The sequence below is a fragment of the Penaeus monodon genome, chromosome 40, assembly GCF_015228065.2.
Source record: "Penaeus monodon isolate SGIC_2016 chromosome 40, NSTDA_Pmon_1, whole genome shotgun sequence".
Classification (NCBI taxonomy): domain Eukaryota; kingdom Metazoa; phylum Arthropoda; class Malacostraca; order Decapoda; family Penaeidae; genus Penaeus; species Penaeus monodon.
The window spans coordinates 12,735,120-12,755,119 of record NC_051425.1 but is presented as its reverse complement, the minus strand read 5'-3'; the positions used below and the strand labels follow the sequence as shown (position 1 = coordinate 12,755,119).

Here is a 20,000-nt window from a genome sequence, read left to right as displayed (position 1 = left end):
TCAATGGTGACATTCGCAGGAAAGATTAAAATACATTGGTATCACGAACTCCAACTCTCCGGGACAGAATTATCAAATCAATGATCTAATCTGTGTCTAGATATTGCACATAATTGTTAAAAATATTTCAGTTGCTACGTTGCTCGTGATTTTAGCCAAACGACGAGATGGGGGTGGGGGTGGGGGTGGGGGGTGTAGGTCATGCAATAGCTGATCTTTTAATACACTGAAAAAAAATAGTCTAATGTGAGTATAAAATGATGATTATGTTTGGTATAAAACTTTAGCTGTCTATCTCTCCCTCTCTCTCTCTCTCTCTTTCTTTCCTTCTTTCTTTCTGTCTTTCTTTCTTTCCTTCCTTCTTTCTTTCTGTCTTTCTTTCTTTCTTTCTCTCCCTCCCTCCCTCCCTCTCTCTCTCTCTCTCTCTCTCTCTCTCTCTCTCTCTCTCTCTCTCTCTCTCTCTCTCTCTCTCTCTCTCTCTCTCTCTCTCTCTTCTATCTATTTATATTTTGATCAAAAAGGAAAGTCGTTTTAAGGGCAACAGTTTCTCCATCGTTTTTTGCATTATATCCGGTCATAAAACATATCAATATATTATCATAGCAGCCATTCATGTAATCAATAACTTAAACAAGAAGAAGTTTTATCTACGTTATTATCGCTATAGTTATTTTTGAAAGGAAACAAATAAATTCTTCAAAAAATAAAATCTTCATCGCCATCGCCATTACTGAAACGAAATAAAATCATTTCACATCAGAACAAAATCGAGTAAATTATTAATATATATATTCTTTCATTCATTTATTTATGTCGATTTTTTTTCCTTGTATATATTAATTTACCTTGTATTTAGAAATGACTTTAAATTATTCTGTTCATTTATTTTGGCGGGAACGAATCTTGTGTCATGGCGTGTCATCTGCGGCTTATCGATCATGGCGCCAACGTTCCCCCATTTTCCTCCTTTGTCCACCCCATTACGCTTCCCTGATTTAATGATTTAATCTGCTTCAGCAATCGATAAAATCCATACAAGAGAGATAAAAAGGAAAATAAAAAAGATACGCTTTGTTCAGTATTCTTCCTCGTTCGATGGCTGTACGCATAGCGTCTGTATTTTGTTTTTTTGTTTGTTTTTCGCTATTTTTTTGGTGAAATTCCATGTCGATGATAGCTAATGTTTGTACTTTTTGAAATAACAAAAAATAACAGCGGGATGAACATCGGAGATACCAATTTCGTTTCGGAAAAGAGGAGATAAAAACTCCCGAGTACATTTTCTTAAAAAAAATATATATATATATATTATTTATCTGTGAATTAACCGCACGACACGAAAAACCTTCGAGAATTTCCCAACATAATGACATGTGTAACGTATGTTTTTGTCTTGTTTTGTTCTTTCTCCCTCTCTCCCTCCCCACCTCCCTCCCTCCTTCCTTCTCTCCCTCCCTCCCTCCCTCTCTCTCTGCCTCTGTCCTTCTCTCCTCCCCTCCCTCCCCTCGCCTCTCCTTCCCTCCCTCTCCCTTCCTTCCCCCTCCCTTCCCTTCTCTCCCCTCCCCTCCCCTCACCTCTCCTTCCCTTCCCCTCCCTCCCCTCCCTCTCCTTCCCTTCCCCTCTCCTTCCCCTCTTCCCTCCCCTCCCCTCCCATTCCCCTTAGCCTCCCCTCCCCCTCCCTCCTTTCCCCTCCCCCTCCCTCCCTCTCCCTCTCCTTTCCCTTCACAATCATCGCTTCTGACTCGATATCCACTGCTATCAAAACCTTTGCAATTCGTCACGCTGGCAACGTGACTCCCCTCGCTGCAGGATCGCAACGCCCTTACCCCCCTTTCGGCAGGTAACTCACAGCCCCCGACCGCCGCGAGCATTGCACGCCGCCCACGAGCGTTACCCGCCGCCCACGACCGTTACCCGCCGCCCACTGGCGTTACCCGCCGCCCACGAGCGTTACCCGCCGCCCACGAGCGTTACCCGCCGCCCACGGGCGTTACCCGCCGCCCACGAGCGTTACCCGCCGCCCACGAGCGTTACCCGCCGCCCACGGCGTTACCCGCCGCCCACGAGCGTTACCCGCCGCCCACGGGCGTTACCCGCCGCCCACGAGCGTTACCCGCCGCCCACGAGCGTTACCCGCCGCCCACGAGCGTTACCCGCCGCCCACGAGCGTTACCCGCCGCCCACGAGCGTTACCCGCCGCCCACGAGCGTTACCCGCCGCCCGCGAGCGTTACCCGCCGCTTACTGGCGTTACCCGCCGCCCACTGGCGTTACCCGCCGCCCACGACCGTTACCCGCCGCCCACGACCGTTACCCGCCGCCCACGACCGTTACCCGCCGCCCACGACCGTTACCCGCCGCCCACGACCGTTACCCGCCGCCCACGACCGTTACCCCAACGCCCTGAGAAGGCGAGGCTAATTGCTCATTAACTCGAGTAACTCGCCTGTTCAAAACGACCACGCACGACCCCGTAATCACCAGGGGGCACAGTCGCTACGGACGGACGACAATCCCTAAGGACGAACTTACAATCCCTGTGGACGACCTTACAATCCCTACGGACGACCCCTACGACGGATAACCCCTACGAGCTACAATCCCTACAGACACCCTGCAACCCCTACGGACGACCCTGCAACCCCTACGGACGACCCTGCAACCCCTACGGACGACCCTGCAACCCCTACGGACGACCCTGCAACCCCTACGGACGACCCTGCAACCCCTACGGACGACCCTGCAACCCTACGGACGACCCTGCAACCCCTACGGACGACCCTGCAACCCCTACGGACGACCCTGCAACCCCTACGGACGACCCTGCAACCCCTACGGACGACCCTGCAACCCCTACGGACGACCCTGCAACCCCTACGGACGACCCTGCAATCCCTACGGACGACCCTGCAACCCCTACGGACGACCCTGCAATCCCTACGCAGGTAAGGACGGTCCGTTGCCTTTTCCTGCTTGGCTCGGAACCAACCCTTGCAGAGCCGTAATCACTTCGCTGGACGCCCCTGGCATTAAAGCATACAGATCTTGATTACTAGTTGTGGTATTCATTATGTTCGTCTTCCTCTCCTCCTACACTCTCTCCTCTTCTCTCTTCTCTCGTCTTGTTCTTCCTCCCGTTCTCTTTTTTCTTTTTTCTTGTCTTTTTTGTTTTTGTTTTGTTTTTGTTTTTGTTTATGTTTTTGTTTTCTATTCTTTTCTTCTCTTCTCTTCTCTTTTTTTCTTTCTTTGCTTTATTTCTTTTCTTCTCTTCTTTTATTTTCTTTTTCATTCCTATTCCTTTTCCACTTCGTTTCCTCTCCCTCTATATTTTTCTTCTTTTCCTTTCCTCTTCCTCTTTCTCCTTCCTTCCCTTCCCTACTATCCACTCTTTCTCTTCCCTCCCTTTCCTCCATCTTCCTCTTTTCATCCCCTTCCCTCCTATACCTCCCTCTTTCACCCTCCCCCCCAAAAAAAAAACACACACAAACAAAAAACAACAACAACAACAACAAAAAATACTATTAATAACAACAACGACAATAATTAGTCATTTTTTCACACGAGGTAATTAATTAAGCATCAATAAATTCGTAATTCGCTCCAGAAAATGACTGTATCTTTCTCATGGTTACGCGGCATAAAATCATAATCACACATTAAGGACATAATTTCCGAGGTTAATCCATTACTACAAGAATTTATGTAAGTAAATCTCCTTAGCTTCTCTCTCTCTCTCTCTCTCTCTCTCTCTCTCTCTCTCTCTCTCTCTCTCTCTCTCTCTCTCTCTCTCTCTCTCTCTCTCTCTCTCTCTCTCTCTCTCTCTGCCAGTGTACGGAATATCACAGATCAAATTAAAATGACTTTGTAATTAAGAAAAATTAATTTAGAAAAACGTACCACCTCTTCCCCTCCCTCACCCTCCTTCTGCTCCTCTTCGTCTTTTTCCCTGTCTTCCTTCCCTCCTTCCTCCATCCACCTCCTCCTCCTCCTTTTCTTCTTCTTCTTCTTCTTCTTCTTCTTCTTCTTCTTCTTCTTCTTCTTCTTCTTCTTCTTCTTCTTCTTCTTCTTCTTCTTCTTCCTCCTCCTCTTCTTCCTCTTCCTCCTCCTCCTCCTCCTCCTCCTCCTCCTCCTCCTCCTCCTCCTCCTCCTCCTCCTCCTCCTCCTCCTCATCCTCCTCCTCCTCCCTCCTCCCTTCTTCCTCTCCTTCCCTCCATCTTCCTCCTTTTCCTTACCTTCTTCTTCCTCCTTTTTCCTCCCTCCTTCCGTCCTTCCCTCCTTCTTCCTCCTTTTTCCTCCCTCCTTCCCTCCTTCCTCCTCCCTCCTCCCTCCCCCAGCGACGCAAATGATAAAAAACTGAACTCTTGTGAGCAACACCGAGAGTCAAGCACACGTGACCTAAGTTCGAAAGAGTCGCTGACCTGTCGTTTATTTTCTATCTATCTATTTGTTGACGTTTATTCGCATTATCGTTATTCGTGTAATTAACCGAGACTTAAAATTATAGATAGATGTACAGGGTTTATATATATATTGTGTGTGTTAGTGCGTTGGTGTGTGTGTGTGTGTGTGTGTGTGTGTGTGTGTGTGTGTGTGTGTGTGTGTGTGTGTGTGTGTGTGTGTGTGTGTGTGTGTGTGTGTGTGTGTGTGTGTGTGTGTGTGTGTGTGTGTGTGTGTGTGTGTGTGTGTGCGTGTGTGTGTAAAGAACAGAAACACAAATCAAGAACAGAAATAAACACATAAGTTCAATAAAACTATCAAGAATCAAGAAAAAAAAAACAATAGTTATAGAACAACACCCTCCCCCCTCTCCCTTATCCCTTTACCCCACCCCCCTCAAAAAAAAAATCCTACATCATCTACATGGATATATCCTACACACATCCTACCAGCAAGGAAATTACCCTTCCTGTCTAGGATAACAGACAGACTAACGGATACTTCAACCCCCCCCACCTCTCCCCCTCCCCCCATAACCCCGCCCACTAACACACCCAGGGATAATGCCTCCCCATGAATTATGGATTAGGGGGGGAGGGGGAGACAGAGGAGAACGGGGGGGGGGGTGAGCCTGGAAGAGGGAAGGAGGGGGTGGGGAGGTCATGGGACGGGGGGAGGGGGGAGGGAGAAGAGAGAGAGAGGAGGGAGGGTAAGGGAGAGGAGGAGGGAGAAAGGGAGAGAGAGAGAGAGAGAGAGAAAGAGGGAGAGAGAGAGAGAGAGAGAGAGAGAGAGAGAGAGAGAGAGAGAGAGAGAGAGAGAGAGAGAGAGAGAGAGAGAGATAGATAGATAGATAGAGAGAGAGAGAGAGAGAGAGAGAGAGAGAGAGATGCTGATCCTGGTTCCTAAGCTGGAGATAATAATGACTCAGCATCCTTGGGGCAGAGGGTCTTTTCCTCTGCCTCTCCGGTTCCTCTTTTATTGTTCCTTCCCCCTTTCCCTCCTTCCTTTCCCTCACTCCTTTTCTCCCTTTCTTCCCTCCCTCTCTCCTTCCCTCCCTTCCTCCCTCCCTCTCTCCTTCCCTCCCTTCCTCCCTCCCTCTCTCCTTCCCTCCCTTCCTCTCCCCCTTCCTTCCTCCCTCACTCCCTTCCTCCCTCCCTTCCCTCCCTTATTTTCTTCCTTCTTTCCTTCCTCTCTTTACACTCCTCCCATCGTCCCTCCCTCCCTCTTTCTCTCTTTTTCTCTTTTCTTCTTATTCTTTCGTTCCCTTTTCTTTTTCCTTTCATTTTTTCTAGTTCTTATCCTCTTTTATGATTTTTTTTTTTATTTTTTTTAGAAGCTAATATGCATGGACAAGAATGTAGTTTATTTATAACATTTTAAATTGTACTTGCGGTGTAAACATCGAAGGTACACAGACATACAGTACATGTACACACACACACACACCACACACACACACACACACACACACACACACACACACACACACACAACACACACACACACACACACACACAAACACACACACAACACAACACCACCACAAACAAACACAACAAACAACAAACGAGCCACACAAAAAACAATCACACATCTCACACACTAAAACAAACCACACAACAATCCTCCCTCACTCCTCCCTCTTCCTTCCACCTCCTCCCCTCCTTCCTTCCCTCCCTCCCTCTCCTCCCTCCCTCTTCCTCCTCCCTCCTCCCCCTCCCTCCTCTCCTTCCCCCTCCTCCTTCCTTCCTCCCTCCTTCTCCTCCCTCCTTCCTCCTCCCTCCTTCTCCTCCCTCCTTCCTTCCCTCCTCCCATCCCTCTTCTCTCTCCCTCCTTCCTTCCCTCCTCCCCTCCCTCCTCTCCCTCCCTCCTTCCTTCCCTCCTCTCTTCCCTCCTTCCCTCCCTCCTTCCTTCCCTCCTGTCCCTCCCTCCTTCCTTCCCTCCTCTCCCTCCCTCCTTCCCTCCGTCTCTCCCTCTCTCCCACACCTCAAAAAAAAAAAAAAAAAAAAAAAAAAATCCTTATGTATCCTTTTCTTTTTTCAACAAGTCCTTATTAATGGACACATTACGCTTGCAAAAAAAAAAAATTGTCGGGTCATGAAAGCAGAATATTATATATTTGCACAAACGCATTTGCAACCCCCCCCCCCTGGGACGGTTGCAAAGTGTCTTCCTGCAACCGCTCGCCGGCAGTGCAGTGCTGGGATTGCCGCATGTTGCTATTCTTGTATTAATGTTGCAACTGCAATTGCTAATATTTTATGAATTGTTTTGTTGTGTTTATTTCTTATTGTTGTTTACTTGCCGTTTGTTTTTATGTTTTTTTATCATTATTATTATTAAGTTTGTTCTTATTTTATTGCTTATTATTATTATTTTTTTTTTTTATTAAGCTTGTTTTTTTTTCTCTCTCTCTCTCATCATTCTTTAATTCTATTTTATTAAGCTTGTTCTTATTTTCTCCCCCTTTTTATTATTATACTTGTTCTTATCATTCTTGTTATCTTACCGCTATTGTTTTTGTTATTGCTTTTATTCTATCATTCTTGCAGTTCCTCATATTCTTTATCAATCTTACATATTGTTATTACTGATACCTTATCAATCCAACCTATTATTATCGTTATTATCTTATCAATCTTTGTTATTGTTATTGTTATTATCTTATTAGTGTTGTTAATTCTGTTTCTATCATTTCGTTTATTTGTTTATCCGTTTCAGTGGTTTTTAATCATGTTTGTATATGATCCAGATTGATAAGTAACTTGGTTCGTATGTTGGTTTGTTTGCGAGGATGGATATGTGTGAATGGATATGTAAAGTGCAGATAAAAGCGAAGAGGAGAGAGAGAGAGAGAGAGAGAGAGAGAGAGAGAGAGAGAGAGAGAGAGAGAGAGAGAGAGAGAGAGAGAGAGAGAGAGAGAGAGAGAGAGAGAGAGAGAGCGAACGAGAGCGAGATCGACACAGAGACAACAGAAACCAAAACACTATAGAGACAGACATAGGCAAAACTTAACCCCCCCACCCCACCTCTCACCGCTCAAAGTATAAAAAAAGATAAACAAAAAGTAAAAAAAAGACCCAAAATATTTAAGAAAATAAGAAAGAAGAAGAAGAAGAGAAAGAAGAGAAAATAGAGCAAGGGGTTCACAAATCAACCTGCCTCTGTCCCCCGGGGGTAGAGGCACTTCCCGTCTCCCTGGCCGAGCTCAGTGCCCCCCAGGGTAAGCGACCACTCCCTAAGGTCGGTTCAGGCTCAGCGAGATACCCAGCGAGGTGCCCGGGTCGGCTTCAACGTCACAACTGAGAGAGAGAGAGAGAGAGAGAGAGAAGAGAGAGAGGAGTGGGGAGGAAAAGGGAGAGGTGGGAGGGAAAGGGAGAGAGGGAGAGTAGAGAAAGAGAGAAAGGAGAGAGAGAGAGGGAAGAGGGAGAGAGGAGAGAGAGAGAGGAGAGAGAGAGGAAAGAGAGAGAAGAGAGAGAGAAGAGAGAGAGAGAGAGAAGAGAGAGGAGAGAGAGAGAGAGAGAGAAGAGAGAAAGAAAAGAGAGAGAGGAGTGGAGGGAAGAGGGAGAGGTGGGAGGGAAAGGGAGAGAAGGAGGGAGGGAGAGGGAGAGGGAGAGAGAGAGAGAGAGAGAGAGAGAGAGAGAGAGAGAGAGAGAGAGAGAGAGAGAGAAGAGAAGAGAGAGACAACAACCAGGCAAAAAGACAGACAGAGAGAGAGAGTGCATGCTCCTCAGTTTGCCTTACAAACCTATAAAAAATGAAGTAAACAGATCACAATGTCCAGTCAACTTACACCTCAGCATTTTTTTTAAACTCCGAATTGTGCATAGTAAAGGCTTCTTTATAATTTCCCTATACAGTAGTTCATTTTTTTTTGTTCCTGCATGCAAGCAAAATACCGAGCCTGCATGCTTGAATCTCATTATCCCCGATTGTTGCTTGATTAAACTCTCTTTTGTGAACTTTTTCCTTCATATCTTTCTTTTTTTTAATTCAATATTTTGTCTACATCTTAATTTCACACTGTCTTGCCTCTCAGTTTTAATCTTTCATTTCTCTCTATCTTAGTCTTACTCGTATATTTCTTCTTCCTTTCATTTCATTTTTTTATATATTATACTTTTTTTTCTTTTCTTTTAGATCTTATAATTTCGTGTCAGTGACATTAACAATGACTTTCTAGACATCATTTCTTTTTACGTTTGAGTGATTTGTAGTGATGGTCTGGTGAGGTCTCGTGACTTCCTTGCGGCTTCTGTGATGTTGGTCTGTGTCTTCAAGTTACACCAAATTACCTGCGTTGTTTTGAAAGCATTGCTACATAGGAATTCTTGGATATTTTTTATTTTTTTTCTTAAATAGATACGTAAATGTGGGTACTGTATTGTATACATGCCACAGTGCACGCATATACACATGTTTACGTGTATCAAAACACACACACGTTCACAAGTAGTACACACACTCACGTTCACTGCCACAACACACACACACACACACACACACACACACACACACACACACACACACACACACACACACACACACACACACACACACACACGTTCACAAGTACCACCACTCACACACACACGTTTTCCTGTCACAGATTGTGCTCAACAGCTAATGAACAAACTTACGTAGCGAAGGGTCACCCACCATTCCCTTTCTCAAACCAACATCCCTTTGGCACGAACCTGGAGAAGAAAGAGAATTTTTATTAGATAATGAAATGCAAATCTCTGTATATTCGGTATAATTCGTGTGTGTGTGTGTGTGTGTGTGTGTGTGTGTGTGTGTGTGTGTGTGTGTGTGTGTGTGTGTGTGTGTGTGTGTGTGTGTGTGTGTGGTGTGTGTGTGTGTGGTGTGGTGTGGTGTGTGTGTGTGTGTGTGTGTGTGTGTGTGTGTGCGTGTGCGTGCGTGTGCGTGCGTGCGTGTGTCTGCGTGTGTGTCCGTGCGTGTGTATGTGCGTGCGCGTGCGTGCGTGTGTACGCAAATACATAAATAAACCCAAGACAGGCAGACATATAAACAAACAGACCATACATACAGAGAAACAGACAGATACACAGATACACGCACGTACGCCTCTCCCACAGCATCTTACTCCGTCGCCACCAACACCTACAGAGCGAGTTTAAAGGAGACATGGCCACTACACAGCGCCGCTCGTCTCCTGCGCTCCGCCTGTCTTTTCTCTTGCTTTCCGTCTCTTTCTCTTGTTTCTGTTTCTCTCTTTGTTGTTTTCGGTCTGTCTGTTTGTTTATCTGTTTGTCTGTTTGTTGGTTTGTCTGTCTGTCTGTCTGTCTGTCTGTCTGTCTGTCTGTCTGTCTGTTGTCTGTCTCTCTGTCTCTCTCTCTCTCTCTCTCTCTCTCTCTCTCTCTCTCTCTCTCTCTCTCTCTCTCTCTCTCTCTCTCTCTCTCTCTCTCTCTCTCTCTCTCTCTCTACTACAGCAAAAAACACAAATGAAAACAAATGCGACAAACAGCACGTAAAAATATCATATTAGATTAAAAAAAATCATACAGCCAAAGTAATTGCAAAAGAAAATAGGCAAATAAGACAAATTCCCTTGCGAAATACATTAAACAGAAAACGTGCTTAAATGATTTATAACTTATTGCTTATTAAGTGTTAATCCTCCCCCTCACTAAGTCTGGGAAATATTTTACGCTCTTTGTCCCTAATGGAGACGATAATTTTCCAGAAATTAGACAGCCGGAGCCATAAAATAATCCAGGTGTGTTAGTTATCTGATTAAGAGGGATAAAGACGCACGGAAGTCTCTAGAATGTGGACCGAAAGTCTTGAGAAAATGTATTGGATGGAATTTATGCGCCATTTTATAGACTGGGAAGTGCGAAAATTTGCTTTCAACTTTCTTACGTATGTTTCATGCCATTTGATGCTCGTTTCTGTTTTTCTTTTTTCTTTTTCTTTTGAATATTAGGTCGTAATATATAAAATTCTACTGAATTAAAACATCGGCAATGCTATTTCTTGAAGTAACGTTGGTCTCACATTATCTCTCGCAATCTAAAGACGAAATCTATCTTAATCCATCTATCTATCTACATAACGGAAACACACACACAGACACACGCACAAAAACAAAACGCCAAAAATATCATTAAACCCCCCAAAATCGCGCAAGAACATGAACAGCATCAAATTCAGATTCGCAGGAGTGTGACACGAGGGGAGTAATAGACGCCACGAATGATACGATCAGCGGTAAACTTGCCAGAGCTGAAGGCAATCGGATCGCCCAAGTCTTCATCGAGAAACACAAGGTCGATGCCAAGAGAAGCGTTGGATTCGGCGTCAGCTCCGACGATTTGTTGTTTCTTTCCTCCTCTGTTACGGCGTTTATACTCTCCCACATGATGGAGATTCGGGGGGAAAGAAAATATGATTTTGATTTTTAAAAAGTAGTTTTTTCATATTTCATTGCTTTCTTTCCTTCTTTTATTAACATTCTTCAGTCATTCATGTGTACTTTTTGGTTCTTCGACGATTTGTTACGCGAAATATTTTAACGTACACTTAAGACTCGTGAAAACGGAAGACAGGCATGCAGAGAGAAACAATAGACAGAAAAAAAATTATATGTATATATATATATATATATATAGAGAGAGAGAGAGAGAGAGAGAGAGAAAGAGAAAAGGAGAGAGAGGGAGAGAGAGAGAGAGAGAGAGAGAGAGAAGAGAGGAGAGAGAGAGAGAGGAAAGAGAAGGAGGAGAGAGAGAAGGAGAGAGGAAGAAGAGAGAGAGAGAGAGGAAGGAGAGAGAGAAGGAGGAAGGAGAGGGAGAGAGAGGAGAGAGAGAGAGAGAGAGAGAGAGAGAAGGAAGGAGAGAGAGAGGAGAGAAAGGGAGAGAGAGAGAGAGAAGGAGAGAGAGAGGAGGAGGAGAGAGAGAGAGAGAGAAGGAGAGAGGAGAGAAGAGAGAGAGAGAGAGAGGGGGGAGGAGGAGGAGAGAGAGAGAAGGGGAGAGGGGAAAGGAGAGAGAGAGAGAGGAGAGAGAGAGAGAGAGAGAGAGAGAGAGAGAAAAGGAGAGAGAAGAGAGAGAGAGAGAAAAGAAAAGGAGGGGGAAGGGGAGAGAAAAGAGAAGAGAGAGAGAGAGAGAGAGACGAGGAAGAGGAGAGGAGGGGGAGAGAGAGAGAGAGAGAGAGAGAGAGAGAGAGAGACAGACAGACAGACAGACAGACAGACAGACAGACAGACAGACAGACAGAGACAGAGACAGAGACAGAGACAGAGACAGAGACAGAGACAGAGGGAGGGAGGGAGGGAGAGGGAGAGTGAGGGGGAGAGGGAGAGGGAGACAGAGAGGGAGACAGAGAGAGAGAGAGAGAGAGAGAGAGAGAGAGAGAGAGAGAGAGAGAGAGAGAGAGAGAGAGAGGGAGGGAGAGGGAGAGTGAGAGTGAGAGTGAGAGGGAGACAGAGACAGACAGACAGACAGACAGACAGACAGAAAAAAAACAGACAACCAGGCACAGAGAGCAAGGGGGACAGGAACACCAAGCGATTCCCAAGAACTGCAGTGCGGGCCGCCTCGTCACGCAGGCCTCAATTATGCATTCATTTCCAAGCCCTGCGCGGCCCTGGGGCATCCTGGCGATATACCCTGCCCTTGGATGCTTAAGCTGAGGTTCTACGTACAAATCAGAGGTGATTTACGGATAATTTTTCTACGTCTGGGGAGATTTTTTTTTCTATTTTTTTGAGTATTTTTTTTTCTGTTTGTCTGTTTCTGTCCAAATTCTCTCCTGTTCTCTGTCTGTCCGTTTTGCTCTCTCTCTCTCTCTCTCTTCGTCTCTCCTCCCCCCCTTCCCCCTCCCCCTATTTCCCACCCCTCCCCCCCTCACTCAAGCATGTCACCTGACCCAAGCAAGCACACCACAGCGGTTAGCAGGCACGGGGCAGTGAGTCGCGATACCCACCTTGCGGCTTACTCCTGGCTACCTGAGACCCAGCGTCTGCCTTGTCAAACAACCTGCCTGGTCCTGACCCGTGACATAACGTGCGTGAAAGATTAATCCGTTAATCGGTGACTGTGACAAGGGGGATGACCAGTGAGCCCTTAATACGACTGGTCTAACGTTCGATAGACAGCTTAGAGGGACTGTGTAGATGAATACTTTTCAGGATCTTTTTTTCTTTTTTTTTTTGTATCTTACGCTGGTTGATAAAATATTGTATTTCCTTTTACGTATATATACTATTTTATCCATCTATCCATCCATCCATCTATCCACCTATCTATTTGTCTATCTGTTTATTAATTCCTATTACTATTTTTTTATTACTAGGAATCATCAGTATTACCAACACCCTCGGATTTATGGTTATAAAGATTCTATAAGGAATAACAGGACGAAATCTATTATTGAAATGTCTTGCATCAAAATTACTATTTCAATTTTTCCCCCTCTATTTCCATTTATCATTTTTTTTTATCAATATTAATCTTTCATTGCTATCATTATCTCTATCATTATCACCATTTTCGTCATCATTATCTTTACTACTGATAGCGTCACCATCCCACGTGCAAGAAAATTATAACTGTTTTTAAGGTTTAAAGAATTAGAGGAAATTACATTTAGTTTCAAGGTTTCAAAAAAGGAAAGAAAATTACATTTAGTTTCAAGGCTTCAAAAAAAAAAAAAGAAAAAAAAAATATTTTAAGGTTTTTAAAAAAGGAAAATCACATTAGTTTTCAGGTTTAAAATAATTAAAGATAATAAGGTTAAGATATAAGATACATGCATTTCGTTCTAAAACTTAAAAAAAAAATGGCTGTAAGGTCATCATCAAAAAAATCAAGAAAAAATTACATTTGCTTCTTTAAAAAAAATCGTTCTAACGTTGAAAAAGATTAGTTAAAAGTTTTTTATATCCTTCTAAGGTAAAAAGACAATGTTCTAAGATATTATTTTAAAAAATCGTTCTAACGTTGAAAAAAAAAGATAAAAGTCAAGAATTTTTTTTATCCTCCTAAGGTAAAAAGAAAAGGTTCTAAGATATTATTTTTAAAAAATCGTTCTAACTTTGAAAAAATCAATTAAAAGTCAAGAGCGGACGAGGCTTTTCGAAAATAACAAACCAACCGGATGTCTCAAACTTAAAAATTCTTTTCGTAATTACTTTCACAACTTGAGCGATGGTAATAAACCCAAGATGAAAAAGGGAATTACCCGAGTTTTACGGTAGTATTAACAACCTTTGTTAATACTACGTTTGTTCGTCACCTCCTTCTTATCCTTCTACTTTATCTCTTTTCTCTTCTTCTTCTTCTTCCTCTTATTATTATTATTATTATCATTTTTTTTCATCTCACTCTGGTTCTTATAATCTGTCATCTTTCATCATCTTCCTCTTTATCATCGTTCATTTCCCCTTTCATCATTGTCATTTTCACCATTTTTGTTTATTCTTCTCTCCTTCATCTAGATTCATCGTTACCATCATCCTCATTATCCTCATCATCATCATCACCAAATTTTACTATCATCATCATCGTCCTCCTCCTCTTTCTCCTCATCATCATCCATATTTTTTTCTCCTTCTCATTCTTCTTCTTCTTCTTCTTCTTCTTCTTCTTCTCTTCTTCTTCTTCTTCTTCTTCTCCTTCTCCTCCCCCTTCTCCTTCTCCTTCTTCTTTTTACCTCTCAATCCTTTTCTTTTCTTTCCCGAACGAAATATCGCGTCGGTTACAACAATAATACAAACTTTCTTTTGAATCTTCCACTGCCTAACTTCGTGAACTTAAAACTTTGCTTTTACTCACGTTTTACCGCACTTCACTTTTGACTTGTTTATTTTACTTAATTACTTTATTAATCTCACTTTCCTATGATTTATTTACTTACTTACTTGGACTTCACTTTACTCTTTCTTGCCTTCACTTTATTTTGACTTCTTTTTACTTACTTTGAGTTAACTTTCGTTCTGCTTTGACTTCCTTACTCTACTTTACTTTATTTAGTTTTGTGGCATTTTACTGTATTTTATTCTTAAAATTTTGGTACACTTAAACTTTAAACTTTAAACTTATCGTTATCATCTTTGACTTCCTAACTTTACTTTTAACTTACTCTTACATTATTTTTCCTTACTTTTACGTATTATCCTTTTACAGGCAACAAATCTCACCTAAAATGAATCATAATAACAGAAAAATAACATGAAAAGCGTACATTTATAAAGAAGAACAAATTGAAAAATTATATACCAACACACACACACACACACACACACACACACATACACACACCCCAAAACACACACCAAACACACACACACACCCTAACACACACACACCCCCACACATATTTTATATATAAAATATATATATATATATATATATATATATATATATATATATATATATATATATATATATATATTGCTACCTCGTCTCGAAACGGCTTCGCTAAACTGATTTACTCAAGACAATTTTCAACTTCTCAAAAGAGATTCAAACTTGGCGCGCATTTCCCTTTGCATAAGATTGAGGATTTACATTTTGATACAACCAATTAATTTCCTTTTCTTTTACACCTTTTTAAAAAAATGTTTCGTCTTCTTTTTATGTTACATCAATATTTGTGTTTATTTTCACTATACGATTCGTGTTTTTTTGTTGTTGTTGTTTTTTTGTTTTTTGTTTTTGTTTCACTTTTTAATAATATAATTTTTTCATAATATACATTGTTTATTTATTCTTTATTCCGCATCGCAGTCCTTACTTTCCTTTTTTTCTATTTTTCTCTTAAAAATATTCCCGACTTATCTAATTTTCTTCTTTTTTTATTTATCATATTTTCCTGATACTTCCGGGCACACCTTTTTTTTCCTTTTTTATTATTTATATTCCTTATTATAAATGTATGTTTTTCCTGTTGCAAGTAGATCTCTTTCATATAATAATAATAATAATAATAATAATAATAATAATAATAATAATAATAATAATGATAATAATGATTATAATAATAAACACATAAATAAATAAAATAATAAAATGAATTTAATAATAAAATAATTCTTTCTCCCTCCCCTTCCTCCTCCTCCTCCTCCCCCTCCCCTTCCTCCTTACTCCTCCTCCTCCTCCCCCTCCCCTTCCTCCTTACTCCTCCTCCTCCTCCCCCTCCCCTTCCTCCTTACTCCTCCTCCTCCTCCCCCTCCCCTTCCTCCTTACTCCTCCTCCTCCTCCTCCTCCTCCTTCTTCTTCTTCCCTACCCACAATATCACCCGGATGGCAAACGCTAAACTTTCCGTCGTCACAGAGTTTCGCGACGACAGTGAAAGCAAGCATACAGGGCCAGTGAAAGCTGAAATCGATGCCTGGAAACGTTTACATACGAAAGCACACATTACGGTCTCCGATATATACATTTACGAAATTGTGATGATAAACATAGGCCAGTTGTGCGAGGGAAATTTCGTCACATATAAAGAGGGAACAGGGAATGAGAGAGGGAGGAAGAGAGGGAGGGGAGAGGGAGAAGAAGAGAGGGAGGGGAGAGGGAGAGGGAGAGGGAGAGAAAGGGTGAGGGGGAGAGGGGAGGAAGGGTGAGGGTGAGGGGGACGGGGAGAGAGGGCGGGAAGGAGGGGGGAGGGGAGGGAGATAGATAGATAGAGAGAGAGAGAGAGAGAGAGAGAGAGAGAGGGACTCTCTCTCTCTGATTTTTTTCTCTTTCTGTCTTCCTCTCTCTCTCTCTCTCTCTCTCTCTCTCTCTCTCTCTCTCTCTCTCTCTCTCTCTCTCTCTCTCTCTCTCTCTCTCTCTCTCTCTCTCTCTCTCTCTCTCTCTCTCTTTGCAGTAACATCCGTGAATATTTTACGTGTTTACCCTCCGCATGAAGATGATGTTACGAGCTCTGTGCGTTCTACAGTGTTTGTTCATGGCAAAGTTTGTTCATGGGTATTTGTTCATAGGGAATTATGTTCATGGGGAATTATGTTCATGGCGGTACCTGTTCATGGGGAATTTTGCTCAGAAATTCGTTCATGGGAATTGTCTGGTGGTACTGTTCATGGGGAATTCTGTTCATGAGATATTCCGTTTATGGGGAATTTTGTTCGTGAGATATTTCGTTCATGGGGAATTTTGTTCATGGCGGTACTTGTTCATGGGGAATTCTGTTCATGAGATATTCCGTTCATGGGAAATTCTCTTCATGGCGAGGTTTGTTTGTGTCCTCAAGGATAGGGTGTCGGGAACTCCAGCATATATTTAGACAATTCTATATTTGTGGGAAAAGTAACATGAACGAGATTAAATAAATCCTTAAGATTATGTAGCCGGCATCTTTCAGTGTCGTTCCTCCTTCAGAATGAAACGTAATTCTAATGAATATATTTCTGCTGAAGATATAAACATCGTAATGCCTTAATCACATCTCTTGCATTACGAAATTTATTCAGTTTTTTTCCATGCCTGTGAATAATGAATAATGGACTAGAATTGCGTGCTATTCTAGTTTTTTTTTTTTACGGTAGGTTCAAGTTTGAGGCGTGGTACGGTAGGTCTAAGTGTTTTCAGGTGAGTGCCGTTGAAGGACTAGTACGGGTGGGTCCCCAGTGCCTTTCCACGGAGAGTACCGGTGGTACCTTTTAGGTAATCATTCTCTCTATTTATCCGGGCTTGGGACCAGCACTGACTTGGGCTGGCTTGGCCACCCAGTGGCTAGGTAGGCAGTTCCAGGAGTGAAGATATAATTATGTTGAAGATCCAAGCATCGAAATGTTTTGATCGTATCCTTTGCATTTCGAAATTTATTCATTCTTCACTCGTACCTTTTCTCATTCATCGTCAGTCATTATTTATTCATACCTTTTCTCAATCAACATTCTTTATTCAGTCATACCCCTTTTTCATTCATTATTCACTCATTACTTTTTTATAATTCATCATTCGCTCATGCTTTTCTTATTCATTCATGCCTTTTCTCATTCAACATTCATAATTCACTCATACCTTTCCTCATCATCAACATTCATTATTCATTCTTTTCTCATTCAAAATTCACCATTCACTCATACCTTTTTTTTCTACGTCTGTAAACAACGAACTCCATTTAAAAGCCCTGCCTTAATTCTGCATCGAAATAGCTGTCTCCACCTCGTCTCTCACTCTTCGGCCAGTGACCTTTTTATGACCTTTTTCGTGGCTAAAAATAACCGGCTGGAAAGAAGGTCAGAGCGAAGGTACAAATTGGCTTCTGATGAATAGTGACAACGTAAAAAAAAAATATTTAGGTGTTGTTGTTTCAAGTTTTATTTCTCTATTTTAGTTGTCTTTTTGTGTTGTTTGTGTGTGTGCTTGTTTATTTATTTGCTTATTTACGTCTATGCTTATTATTTCTGTTTGTTTATTTGCGAAGTTGGATAATTAGGTTTTTGGTTATATATTCATTCGCTTATCTATTTATTTGCTTACTTACTTGTTTGTTGTTCTTTGCCTATTCCTTTATTTACTTATATATTTATCTACTTATCAAACTACTTGTATATTATATTACTCTATCTATCCTTAATGAACGACAAAGTCAGTGTCACAGTAACACAGAAAAATACATTCAAAGTAATTTCAACATCAATAATAGACTCCGACCAAGCAGGAAAACTTACTCATCCCCAAAACAGAATAACAACCGAACTTCGCAAATGAACAAACCCTCAAAATAACCTAAAACAACGATTATAACAGGCAGAGAAAACCGTGACTAACGAACAAAAGCTGTGGTCCATCAAGGCAAAGTCCATCGACGTCTGTCAGTAGCTGCGTAAAGTTCATGCATGTGCAATTTCACGTCTCGCAAAGTGCGTGATTTACACACAATGTAGAGGAAGGTCGACCATTCACGTCAACGGGTTGCATTTTGTGTCTGTTTTAAGGTGTAAAGAATAGTTGGAGATTGTGTTATACCTGAAGAGTGTTATGTAAGGATATTTGGAGTCTGGTTGAAGTCTGTTTGAGGTCAGGTTATGTTTGATGTATATTTGAGGTCGTGGTATGGTTGAAGTATGTCTGACGTATATCGCGGGTATATTTGGAGATTATCGTATCTGAAGTATATCGGATGTATATTACATTTGGAGTAAACTTGAAATATATCACATCTGATGTAAACTTAAAGTACATCATATCGGAACGAATTTGAAGAATATCACACCTGAAGTACATATGAAGCATACCACATCCAAAATAGATGGCAGTACATCCCGTCTGAAGCACATCTGAAGTACACTTGAACAACAGCGAAAACGAGATGACCTCTCACATCTATATAAAGAATCGAGGGACTATTACTGATGAATTCTTAAGGGCTAGAATGGCCATCACAAGTACTGCCACTCGTGAGGTTCGGGTCACAAGGTCGCCCTAAAACTCGAGCGTGGAGCGGGACCTCCTCCTCGAGTGCCCTGAGTGGTGGCATTCACGGGCATCTGTCCTTGCTGGTCTTGAACTTTTCTTCTTCGACTTTCTTTCTCGGTTCTCTATTCTCCTTCGTCTGGGCATCGTCCGGGTTCTTGTCCTCTTCCCCCTCCTCCTCCTCCTTCTTCTTCTTCTTCTTCTTCTTCTTCTTCTTCTTCTTCTTCTTCTTCTTCTATTTTTTTAATACTTTAGTTCAATTTGATGATTTGATTTAATAATTCGATATATGATAATTCTTCATCTACTCCTTCTCTTTTCGTCAGTCTTCCTTCATTTATCAAACTTTCTCTTTCACCCTTTCATCCTCTCTTCCTGGGCTTCAGCTTATCCACCTCCCATCCTTCCTTTTTATATCACCAACCCTACTAAATTTCTCTCTTTTTCTTATCTATTTGCATTTCCTTCCCAATATCCTTCCCTACCCTTTCCTATACATCCTTATCCCCTCGTTTATCCATCATTATGACGTCACGCATGCACAGTCACGGAGAAAAACTCTCGTAAAACATGTTTCGAATTCTGTTGAAAGAAACGAAAAAAACGAAACAATGGGATTCCTTGCTGGTTTAATTGGAGGGAGCTTCGAAGCTTCATTCATGAGTAGGTGGCTTTTGGCCCCGCCTGTGCCTATTACTCTTCCTCTGTCTCTTCCTTTGTGTCTCTTGTGCCATATGCACTAACGTCGTCCTCTTGAGTCTGCGGTGGAGGATAAGGAGTGACTTCATTGGATATTAAATCTATGATCTATTACCGTTATCCTCCCCCTTTCTTTTCTTTCTACTTCTTTTCCTTTCCTTATTCATGCTATTCATGCGTCTTTCTTTCCTTCCTTTCTTTTTTTCTCTCTTGTTGCTTCGCCCTTTCATTTTTTCGCATTCTCTTTTTTTTCGTCCTTCTTTCCTTCATTCATTCATCCTCCCTTTGATCTACTTCCTCTCTCCATACCTACTTTTTTCTCCCTTCTTACCTCTCTCCCTTTCTACCTTCTTCCCTTCATCCCTACCTCTCTTCCTTCCTCCCTTCCCTCCTTACCTCCTTTCCCCCCTACCTTCCTACCTTCTTATCTCTCCCCTTCCCCCTCCTTCCTCTCAAACTCTCAAACACCGGCGGTAGTCT

At 42.2% G+C, this 20,000-nt stretch overlaps 2 protein-coding genes across 5 annotated transcripts in view; one reads left to right on the top strand and one right to left on the bottom strand.

Moving 5' to 3' along the window:
- LOC119598013 (extensin-like) overlaps positions 1-8,481 on the top strand; it is an 11,174-nt gene extending 2,693 nt beyond the window's left edge. Inside the window, exons 2-4 of the mRNA XM_037947661.1 lie at positions 1,841-2,410; positions 2,609-2,944; positions 8,476-8,481. Coding sequence (XP_037803589.1) covers positions 1,841-2,410; positions 2,609-2,944; positions 8,476-8,481 — 912 coding nt within the window. The remainder of the gene's footprint in view (positions 1-1,840; positions 2,411-2,608; positions 2,945-8,475) is intronic.
- LOC119597779 (SET and MYND domain-containing protein 4-like) overlaps positions 1-20,000 on the bottom strand; it is a 151,524-nt gene that overhangs the window by 91,704 nt on the left and 39,820 nt on the right. The window lies entirely within an intron of this gene.